The sequence below is a fragment of the Aplysia californica genome, unplaced genomic scaffold, assembly GCF_000002075.1.
Source record: "Aplysia californica isolate F4 #8 unplaced genomic scaffold, AplCal3.0 scaffold00014, whole genome shotgun sequence".
NCBI lineage: Eukaryota > Metazoa > Mollusca > Gastropoda > Aplysiida > Aplysiidae > Aplysia > Aplysia californica.
In genome coordinates this window covers 2065303-2077359 of record NW_004797284.1, presented here as the reverse complement: position 1 = coordinate 2077359, position 12057 = coordinate 2065303, and the positions used below count along the sequence as shown (strand labels likewise).

The 12057-nt window shown below is 39.7% G+C and overlaps 1 protein-coding gene across 1 annotated transcript; it reads right to left on the bottom strand.

Moving 5' to 3' along the window:
• Positions 1 to 3326: 3326 nt before the first annotated feature.
• LOC101852974 (acetylcholine-binding protein) lies at positions 3327 to 5562 on the bottom strand. Its single transcript, XM_013085180.2, has 2 exons — positions 5520 to 5562; positions 3327 to 4261 (listed from the first exon to the last, which is right to left on the bottom strand). Exons 1-2 carry the CDS (start codon positions 5560 to 5562, stop codon positions 3606 to 3608), a joined length of 699 nt encoding a protein of 232 aa, XP_012940634.1. The 3' UTR covers positions 3327 to 3605.
• Positions 5563 to 12057: the final 6495 nt, after the last annotated feature.

Sequence of the window (12057 nt, the reverse complement as noted above, 5' to 3'; positions counted from 1 at the left end):
CTTTCCTGGAAGTTGAGATTGTTTCAGAATGCTCTCAGGTCTGCTGGGGTAATAGTATAGATAGTGAAGCGCATAGAGCTTGCTGTTGAGCGGAGATTTGCGCTATACAGATGGTATCTATTTATTATTATCATTTATTATCATTATGTCCTCGTTCATCAAAGCTTCCTGTCTTTTGCTTTCGATTTATAAGAACTGTATTCTCGAGACATAATATCAGACATCTAACACAAGTCGGTCAGCTTCTAAAGTGTAGAATCAAGCAGAGGCAGATGTTTACCTCTAAAAGCAAAGAAAAAAGATATAAAAGAATTTTTCACCATGTAGCATAAGGGTATTGTCAGAATAAGCATCAATGTGTGTTGCTCTTTCGAGTACGTATCTAATATAACTCTAAATGTCTTGTAATTAAATTCCTGCATGTGGTTGAATAATGCATCTGATGTGATAAGTACATTTTGTCAGCTCTATTTCTTTTTTCATATTGAATTTTAATGAGCGTATTATATAATTTAAATGTGTATGTATTCCTGCATGTCATTGTGTTTTTTTATGAACCTGTGCAGCCAAGAAAAATCTCCCTCTCGGATAATACAGCATTATCTTAACGTGTCTTATCTTAATAATAATAATAATAATAATAATAATAATAATAATAATAATAATAATAATAATAATAATAATAAATAGCTTGTGTATAGCGCACATCCCCACTCAACAGCAGGCTCTATGCGCTTTACACTATATCATTACCCCAGCAGACCATAGTACATTCAGAAAAATTCTCAGCTTCCCGGGAAGCATACAGTGCAAGCAGATGATTAAGCGCTCAAACACTAACCAACTGACCAGCTGATCTTCTCGCTGTCTATAGCCGGGTACCAATTCCCACCTGGGTGAAGTGAGGAAAATGTGTGTAAAGTGCCTTTCCCAAGGACACAACGTCGGGACCCTCACGGGATTTGAACCCACGACCTTACGGTTGCGAGTCCGAGAACCTAACCACTAGGCCACCGACGCCATCTTAAAGTACACACACTCTCTCTCTCTCTCTCTCTCTCTCTCTCTCTCTCTCTCTCTCTCTCTCTCGCCCTTTTAAACTCCCAGTGGAGCACAGGCCATCAACAACATTACTCCAGCGAAGCCTGTCCTGATCATCTTTTTCTATCTGTTTCCATGATGTCCCCGCTTTTTCAATTTTCGCTTGTACCGCTCGCCTCCATGTCATCTTTGTTCTTCCATCTTAAAGTACAGTAGAACCTATCTAAGATGACCACCCATAGTCCAGGAGAAAAGAGGTCATGTAGACAAGTGACCCTCGAGGACAGTGTCATTGTAATACAGAACAAATGAAGGGAGAAGTGGGAAGCTGTTGTTTTTACAGGGGGGGGGGGTTGTCTTATACAGATTGCCGTGCGAGATGAAATGTCTCTGCAAAACCCTTAAGAGGGATTTCTGCAGAATAAGTCTATCCCAGCTTATACCACAAACCGGCGTTTCTAACTGCAGCACCAATCCTTAATAGCACATGAATTGACAGGCAGAAAAAACGAAAAGTTAGTGCTACTATTGCCACACAGTCCTGCCTCCATGTCATAGAAAATCTGAGAATAAAATGGTTTGGCCACTTGTTCCGAATGTCAGCTAGCCAGTTAGCTTTTAAAGACTATGACATCAAGTACTCATTCAATAAAGGAAGAGGCAGACCATGCAAAAGATAAAAACAGGGGCAGTCAAGAAAACCCTTTAAAAAATTATAACATTTTGGTTGAAAGAGCTAAAGAGTTGACCTACCATAGAAAACTGCAGGTCCCCGCGAGGCTTGACACCGACAGAAGGTGGAAAAGTAAAAGTAAAGAAGGGAGAGAGTACGCTTGAGCAAGACATCATTAACTCAGATGTGTTAATATAATGTTCTTCTCTGATCACGTGCGCATCTAATACACCTTCCCTGCTACGTCATTCTCATTTTTTTGACACAGATCTTGATTCCCCCCCCCCCACACCCCCAGATTCCATTGCCTGCGACATTTTCATCATGTCTGTGTTCAGCTTCTTAATTTGATCTCTGTTGAAGTCAGTTCATTTAACTACCCTTCCAGTCAAACTACACGCAAATACAGTTCTCAAAGCAACAGAATTGCTTTCTGCTGTGTTCTGTAGAACGAAAACAATTTTACCTCTTAGCGAAAAAAGGCCCGAGAACACACTCACAAGAAACCCAACTAAGAAACATGTGAAAGAAAAAAGTAAAACAATAACCAAAATGATGAAAGACCCCCCAGAATAAACCCTACTGAACCAAACAAAATCGAAACAAACTAAACAAAAGAACAAACAAACAAACGATCAAAAAAGAAACAAAAGAACAAACAAGCAATAAACAAACTGACAAACAAAGAAGGAAACAAAAATAATTACTTGGTAAAATATATCAATTACATTTATCCCTCGCCCCCCTTTTCACCCCACGCCCTTTAAAAGTTCATTCACTTATTATCAAACAAATTCAAAACGAAAAACAAGCTTCACACGACAAGCAACTTTTATTTCATGTCATTCATACTGGAAACATTCTAGCACCAAGCATACGGTATAGTCTGCGTACGCAATAAGGGTTAGCAATGTCATCATTTATTAACCTTAGTTTGTTGAGCAAGCAAAACATATGGTTTGTCTCTATTTCGGTAGGTACTTCAGTATCAGGGGGAGACAAACGTTAAGTTTTGCCAAGGTTCTAATCTGTCCAGTCCGAGTAAAAGAGCAGGAAGACGAGAGAACCTGGGACTGTCCCGCGTTAATCAGCCAACACACCCTGAAGGTGAAGGTCTTGGAACTGAACTAACTTCGTCCCAGATCACAGGAAGCGTAGTGCTAAACAACAGACTTCACATTCACTAACTCCACCACCCCCTCCCCACCCCCACCCCCTTCCCGCTCACATATTATTGTGTCTTGAAAGTACAAGGTGCTGATATCACATTGATCTTTTCCGTTTATGTAATAAAAAAAATCAAATTGAGGGCAAGCGAGACAGGGAAAGGCCCAGAACGACATACTTGGGTAACCTAAACAAATGGGTAACAGGGAAAGATCAGGGAAACGTAGCTTTCTTGAGAGCATCCGAGCAAAGGAATGAACGGCGAACCATGATCGTGGATGTCTGTCGCAGATCTGGCACTGGATGATGATGAATAAACCAATCAACGAAACAGCAAAATGAAGCATGGAATGAAAACAGAAAAGGGAGAACGAAGATGTTCCATAACAGTAGCATGATAAGCAAGTGGAATAACACAACAACAAAGCAACATCTGAGACAGTGTCTTAAAGAAAGTAGATCTCATCGTCATTTATTTCAAGGTGCCCGAATGGAAATGATCTTAACATTACAAAACAAAAACAGGTTGGTAAATGCTGGTAAATTTTACCATAACAATAATATTATGGTGAAACATGCAAGGGCAAAAAATGTAACATTTTGTCCCCATTTCTGTATTTCTTTTTATGTCAGGGGATACATTTGTAGCAAATGTCACCATGAAAATAAATAAACCTGAGAGTCAATTATCAAACAGACTAAAGTTGATCAACCCACCCCAGATTTACTGACCGCCCCACTTTCTTCTGAAGCTGAAGGTGAAGGTCAGGGCATCGTAATAGAACTGCTCGGGGTCACCGGAAGCGTAGGGCTCCACAGATTTGCTGACGTCACCAGACAGAAGCTCGTAGGGGGAGGCTCCATTGAAAGCAGACTCCAGATGGAAGGTCCAGTTGTCCTTGGGTTCCCTCAGATGGAACAGCTCATTTCCCAAACCGTAGGAGCCAAGTTGGAGATGGCAGGTGGCGCCAGTGTAGGTGTTCACACCACTCACATCACAGTTGATGCTGACCTTGACTCTGGCAATTTCCAGCAGCTCACCTCCGGCAAAGACAATGACCTCACGGTTCAACACCTGCTCCTGGCCAGCAGAGTTGTAGAAGGTACTGTCAGGAGTCCAGATGTTGGTGGCCGCAGCATACACACAGGACACGTTGTACGTGGCCTCGTCAAAGGCCAAATCACGGTCAGCCCACAGAACCCTTCTTCTGGCGATCAAAGTGACCAGGTTGTTGGCACTGTCCACACCAACGATGTCCAGTTTGGTCAGACGCATGTCCACATCCAGGGGTCCGGAGTCGTCGGGTTGGGGGAATCCTGGGGAGGCTTTTCCGCTGACCCAGTTGTACAGTTCGTTGTAGCGGCTTGCCGAGGAGGCGCCTGGGGGGATGAGGAGGACAATATTATGTAAAAATGAAATTTGAGAAACCTTTCGTCGATGTTTCAGTGACCTTTATAGACAAGTACAGAAGCAAAATGAGTGGTGATTTTGGAGATGTTTTGGGGACTTGTGTCCACAAGTACATTTTGCACCTCTGAAATTGTCACAGCTGTTTTGGAAATGTTCTAGGGGCACTTAGATACGTGTGCAGTAGAGCCAATGAGTTAGTCGCGGTGGAATTGAAGAACCTTTGGACACCGTTGTTTCTTTGATGCTTGGGGACTTCCAGACTCAGGTTAGCTCGTGTGTAGGAAAGTCACTAAACCCTGACGTCATCAGAAAATACAAGACAAGACACCGTTTTGATCAAGTAAGGCAGTGAGACAAACCTTTTCACGATGGTCAAAATAAGAAAAGGAGTGGAAAGAAAAAAGAAGACACATACATGTATATATACAAACGGAGCTACTGTCCTTGGGAAAGGCACTTCACATGAATTTTCCTCACTTCACCCAGATGAAAATGGGTACCCGGCTATAGACAGTGGAAGATCTTGTCAGTTTTGTTATGTTTAAGGGCTTACGCTAAATGCTTTCTAAGAATCTGAGAATGTTTCTGAGTGTTCTATGGTCTGCTGGGGTAAAAAGATAGTGTAAAGCGCATAGAGCTTGCTGTCGAACGGGGTTATGCGCTATACAAGTGCTGTTTATTATTTAATTATTATCATCATCATCATTATTATTATTATTACATATATTCCTGTATGTATATTACTCTAGAACGTGTATAAATTAAGGAGCTTAACACCGCCAGCTGAACCAGGCATTGAGTGTGTCTCGTGTAGTACATAATTGTAGTCCACAATTTTTGTATAATATGCAGCTTAAGAAAGGTTTCAGAATTACACTTTATTCTAACGCCTCAAAATGACAAAAGTGGAGAAAGTAATGGTTGCCATTTTATAACGTCTGCAACTATGGAATCCTACGTCGGCGTAAAAATAACTTTCGCTTCAAAAGTAAAGGACTGTGTTCAATTAGTAACAACATTCTCGAATTTAAAAAAACACAAGTTGTGCTGCTGGGGACGTTTCCAAAAGCTTTATGTTCTAGCCTAAATGAAAAAAGAGGACACAATAGACAATTATAAAAACCACAAAAAAAGACACTCTCAAAAATGATAATAAATATTAAATTTGTTAAAAATCAGAATTTAACATTTTAAAAAATTAATGTTCATGAATACAAAATGCCTCACCAGCAAACGTGAGAGCGATGCACAGAAGGATGAAGCGAGCCATGGTTCCTGGTGTCTGGAGGGAGTTGGTGAAGATACAGAGATGGCCGTACACGTTATATACAGGTGCCCCTCACCCTCGAATAACTTGCCAGTTCCTGTGTTTTTTTTTAACTAACCTCCTTCTGATTTTTTTGTTGTTCTGATATCCTACTTATCGAGTGAATTGGTTTTGTTTGGTTGGTGGGTTGGTGGTTGGTTGTTGGTTGTTGATGTTGTGGGGTTGTTTTGTTTTTTTGTTTTTTTTTGGAGCTCGTTGCCTTTTTTGCCCTGTTTAAGTCTCTTTGTTTTGTTTTGTTTTGTGTTTTCTTTTTTCTCATTTTTCCGTTAATGTAAGACATCCTAGAGATAACATAGAGGTGCCTTGTGACATGGCTGTAATGAAGAGCGGTGTAAGACTTACATAAGGACATCTGGGGCAAGGTCACACTCCCCTTCCTTGCTGCACTGACCCACAACGCTACGTGTGGCGACACAGAGGTACTGACGACTCGCCAGGGTATGGCCTCTCACACTCGCTCGTTTTGTTTTGTTGTTTTGTTTTTGGTTGTTTTTTTTTCCTTTCCCACATTTCTATTTCGTGCTATTGTGTTGGAATTTGACGACGCACAGGAACTCACGGATATTGTTTATGCGATGAACTGTTTATTTCCCTTTTCAGCCGTACGAGTTTACAAATAAATAAATTTAAAAAATAAAAGAATACATAAATTATAAATCAACTAATGAATGAATCAATCAACCAATCAATAAATCAATTTTTTAACAATACATATATACATAAATACATAAATAAATATATACATAAATAAGTGAATAAACAAAGGCTGTTTCTGTTTCTTATTATTGTTTTCTTTTTTTGGCAGGGGGGGGGGGGGAGGGGGTTAGGAATTTGTTTCAACAGTTGGAGGACATGTCAGCTGACACTCCCAGCTTGGTTTCTCCTGATTGTACACACAGTAGAAAAAAACCAAAAACAAAACGAAACAAAACGAAACAAAACTTGAAATGTTTGGAAGAAATTGTGGGCGTAACTGGGGTGGGGGGTGGGGGGTGGGGGGGGAGATATCTAGAGAGTATTCTTATAGTTTGTCAACTCAGTGCTCTACTTCTTACTGCCAAGTGACCACGGCCACATCTGAACATGATATTCTGATGCATGTTGTGGGGCGTCACGTGGTGACCTACATAGCGGGAAGTAGGAGTAGGCAGTGCGAACTTAGTCTTTCAAGCAAATTATGGAAAACATTTCACACACATTTTATGCGACCTCGTTGGTCCAATAGAAATGAGTGCGAACCTCTCTTTAGAATGTGCAATTGTGAATTTTTTTACGGCTCCATCGATACAAATTAGATCATTAAGAAGGCAATCAGCTTTGACTATGATATTTTCAATAATTTACTTTTCAATTTTGTTTTCAACCCTTCTCTATTTTTTAATAATCTCAACTAGCCATTAATTTCGTAATAATGTCATTAATTAATTGAGTTATTAATCTTCACAAAGTTTGAAGTGTTCTGTATTATGTTATTTTTCTTATCATCCGTATAAAACATTGTGCTTGGTCTAACATTGGGAAAAGACCAGTGAACGATTTAGACAGGAGAACAAAGCCGTTTAGCCAGTGGCGGATTCTTAAGCCTACATCAGAAATACAGCGACCTATGAGTGCCACCGTAAGAAAGAAACGCTTAATGTTTCGTCATGCGTAAAGCTATTGCATGTCTGTTGAAGAACAAATCAAATCTCAAACTCATCGACAGCAGGAAGAAAATGAAAAAAGGTACACGTTTCTTGTTCTCTTTTATTTTTGGGAAATGTTTTACGGCGCTCGCAACTGCATACCGTCATATGAGCGCGGGGTAACATTAAACATTTTCAGTTAATAGGAAATTTTGAATTCTGTCCGGGTGGCGGCCGAAGCCTAATCTTATCTATTTTAGACCACCAAGGGATCTTTAACGTGCGCAACATGCACACGGGACCTCCGAGATTTTTCGCCCATGCCCAAGAAGGCTAGCTGCTGCTGTAGATCTTTCCTACCAGAAGATCAGGGGTGTGGCAGAAAGACAGCAGCAAGGAGGAACCAAGGAGAAGAAGTAGAAAGGCTGCAGAAAGAGTCAGGAGCCCAGAGGAGGTGGCTTAGGAGGTGAGGGGGTGGGAGCAGAAAGTGGCGACGAAAGAAGACGATAGAACATTGCTAGAGAGCAGGAAAGGATGTGAAAGGAGACAATTTTAGAGAAGAAAAATTTTCAGTCGCTATCCGGATTCGAACCCGGGACGTTTGAATGAGAGGCCAACACCTTAACCTCTAGGCCACGAGAGCCCCACTTCTTGTTCTTGTTCTTGTTCTTGTTCTTCTCTTTCTTCTGGTTTTCCTTGACCTTTTTCTTGTTCTTTTTTCTGACACAGCATCTTTGCAATTGCATCTACTAAAATTGTTTTGTTTTTTTTTAAGAAAAAAAAGTAGGTTTCTTATAATAATTGATTCCTTTGGCTTGTTTTTTGTTTGTTTGTTTTTGTTGGTTACAGAGGCGTACAGAAAAACATAAATACGTGTACTTTATATGGTTGCGTTTAAAGGACAAGCGGGCTAACCCAGATATCGGCGGTTTCCAGAAATCTTAACCTTCACGAAAAGTGGGCATTGCCCTACCTATAGGAGAAGTTTGGTTTCATTGGTGTGTATATTTGTTTGGTTATAGAGAAAACTCTCCTTGACGTTATAGCGACCATACATGAGTGAATTAGTCACACAGAGTATCATAGACAAAGACTACTGACACAGCATTGCCGTTAGCCACGGGATGGGTTTTTTTTTTGGGGGGGGGGTATTTTTTTTAAGGCTGTAGAAATACGAAAGTATCAACTCAGCTACCATTTCTATGCCGATGACACCCAGATGTATGGCTCTTTTCATCCATGCGACACCGATGAATTCATAGAAAGAGTCGAGAAATGCATTGAAAGAGTGGAAAAAATGGATGGGGGAAAAGTAAATTAATGCTGAATGAAGAAAAAATCAGAAGCCAATCTATTTGAGAGTTTAAAAAAACCTTAATGATGTTATAATAGAATTGTATTAACTTGTAGTGGACACGCTGCTTCTTCTTTCCTATCAAACATAGATCTATCGTCCTTATCTCCCTTCCTTCTTTTTATGTTTTATATTCTCTTGTAACACATCTAATCTTTTGGCGCTCATATGACCTTATGCAGTTGCAATCGCCGTAAAACCTCTACTAAAACAAACACTCTATTGACCACCCACCCACACATCGTGTCACACACACACACACACACACACATGACACTGTGAGCCTCATCTAACACTCCTGTCTGCTACTGCCTTGGGAATTCCCCTTTTCTTTAATCTCCCCAAGCTTGACACTACGCCAAACACCGGACGTCAAGATTATGTAAAAGAGAAATATGAAACCAAATAGCTCAGTTCTGGGGGATGTGGGTGGTTGGCGGGTGCTCTGGTGCGGTTTGCTTCTTCTTTCCTATCAAACATCTATCGTCCTTATCTCCCCTTCTTTTTTTTATGTTCATTACTCTCTTGTAACACCTCTAATCTTCTGGCGCTCATATGACCTTATGCAGTTGCGAGCGCCGTAAAACCTCTACTAAAACTAAAACTAAAACTTCTGGGGTATTATACAACGATACAACGCGACCAAAACCAACCTTTTGATGAATTCCTGCACTCGAAATAATACGTATCCAGCTCAGTCAGGATACAAAGAATATCGACCGTTACAGTAATTGTTTAAATTTTGAGTTCTGAATGGTGTGTGGTTTCTTCTAAAGAGTGATGCAAACGTTGACCCCACCAAACGTTGTATGCTTGTGTATGTATGTGTGTGTGTGTGTGTGTGTGTGTGTGTGTGTGTGTGTGTGTGTGTGTGTTTGTGTGTGTATGTGTTTGTGTGTGTGTGTGATAGATAGATAGATAGATAGATAGATAGATAGATAGATAGATAGATAGATAGATAGATAGATAGATAGATAGATAGCTGGATAGATAGATATAGATCGATGAAAATCCTACACTGATTTTATAATTATTGGTATCTCTATTTCCAATATTAATATTATTATTGCTTTTATTACACTAATGTTATTGATGTCATCGATATCGCATTCTTATTTTTACACTGGCATCTGTGGCGTAGCACGCTTTCTGCTTGGCATACAGCAAGAGATCCAAGTTCGATTCTCGAGTGGAGTAAATATCTTATTGAGTCCCGGTCTTTTTGCTGGGATATTGTATACCTCTCAGACCTTATTGGCCTTGACAAGCAGGGAGGGAAGCCCGCCTCCTAAATGATCTAAATGGTGTTTGTGGGTTATAAAACACTCCTACATAACTAGTTTTACAAACAAAAAAACACTTCTGATTTTTTGTACCTACTATTATCAATAATTCAGATCATGACGAGGGTGCAGGGGCGGAGCGGTTAGTGAGCTCGTCTCCGAAGCGGAAAGTCCGGGTTCGAGCCTCGGTTTTTTTTCGCCCCCCCCCCTGCCCACCCAGCAGTAATGGGTACCTGACTTAGAGTTGGGGAAGTAAAGGCCGCGTGGAAGGGAACTGGCCACCCTACCACAATATGCCGTAGGCCCAGGACGTTGTCTCACTAACAAGGCAATACCCATGTCCGGATCGGATGCAGGAACAACTTTACTTTTATGATCATGACAACAGTAACAGTATTGATGATATCATTAAAAAGTAAGTAAATAAATAAACAATAATAATTAATATTTATAATAATAATGATAATGATATTAATAATAATAATAATAATAATAATAATAATAATAATAATAATAATAATAATAATAATAATAATAATAATAATAATAATAATAATAATAATAATACAATGTCATAATAAACAGATTTATCGTGTTTAAGGCCATTGGCCCACACCACACCATACAAAACACTCATTTCTCAAATATAGTTTCTATATTGAAGAAGTATAGTATGTGCATAATATATCTCTTATTGTGGGTTCAACATTGCATCTTTCTGTCCCTGGAAAGAGTGAGGGTGGGAGGAATTAACCATTTTCTTTGATGGACAACATTGAAATTCCTCTTCAATTGTATGAGAGGTACACCTCACACAAGGGTGAATTTATTATGTCCTCCTATTACTATTTTTGATTAATGGAAGACTGTGAGTTTTTAACAAGACCATGACTCTTCTGTTCCAATACCGTAGGAAATTGATGATGTACTCAGCTGTTTCTTGAAATGGATATGTAAGAGAAAATAGATTACACAGGTGACAGACTGCCTCCTGTATGTTTTGCACAGAGCGATCAACAAGCCTATTATTTACTTCACTGAGAAATAATCCCAGTGCCTCCAACCCTTTTAGAAAACAAGGCATTCCAAAACACAGGGAAAATAATAGGTTCTTAACTTCGGAATACCAGTTGACTCTGCCCAGTTCACAGGAACGATAAAATTACATGTAACTTTTCTTTGGATAACTGCCATTGTCTAAATCTATAAGGGTGCACCAGAATGTAATGACACAATGCGCGTAATCAGAACATGAATTTGTTTTTCCCACTTCACTTAGAACTGAACACTTTGGTGTAGCTTTGCCAAGATCCTGAAAGGCGTTCCAGATATCTACCATTATCAATCACTTTCCAATTTTTAGTACCCCAAATTTCAGAGCCATAAAACTGCAGTGGTTTAATTTTTACGTCAACAGGTTTTGTTGTTGTTACTGTTTCCAAATTTAATCCATGGTATGAACCGAAAAGCCTTCTTGTTCGAGAACCAATCCACTGAGCTTTACAAGCTCGATCTTCCAGCGTTCGTCTCCAGCATACACCAGGAGAAAAGAAAACGCTCATATCAAGTAGCTACAAAAAGTTGCTGTCTCTAAGATCTTACCCTGCAAATACCACCTCTCAGATCTTTTCAGAGATAGCCTCCATTTCTAAAAACCAAAATTCTTGCTGTTCTCGCTCTGTATTCACGTTTAAACCCCATATCTGGCAAGAATCATAACACGTGTCGATTTTCCTTTGTAAACCTTTGGCGTTGACGTTAAAAAGACTTAGGTCATTAGTGTATATTAATCATTAAATACAATCACCTTCCTTGGGCAATACCTGTAGGGTATGGGTATTTGATTCGGAAAGATGTTTTTCAACTTGAGAAATGAACCCCAAAAAATGCTATAGGGCTCTGTATGCAGCCTTGTTTGACACCTGATGTACATTGGAAGTATTTGGTAGTATAACATGTTATGGATCATCGTTCTTCTGAACAGACTTGAACACGTGAAGGAACACTTTGACTCATACATTTTCAAAGTACGACGTAGTATACACTAGTCCAAAACAGCCAAGACTTCTTAATTAATACTGTCCAAAGCTTTTCTATGTCAACCCAGTCAATTACTTTTATAAAGTCGTCAAAATACTTAGAATCGTCTGCCATGCTTGGATATATACTTTTAGAC

What these genes read in the sequence shown, in the direction of transcription:
- LOC101852974 (XM_013085180.2), bottom strand. Translation starts at nt 5,562, where the DNA reads ATGGCTCGCTTCATCCTTCTGTGCATCGCTCTCACGTTTGCTG. An exon ending in CATCGCTCTCACGTTTGCTG is followed by an intron (nt 4,262 to 5,519) that starts GTGAGGCATTTT and finishes TCATCCCCCCAG; the next exon opens with GCGCCTCCTCGGCAAGCCGC.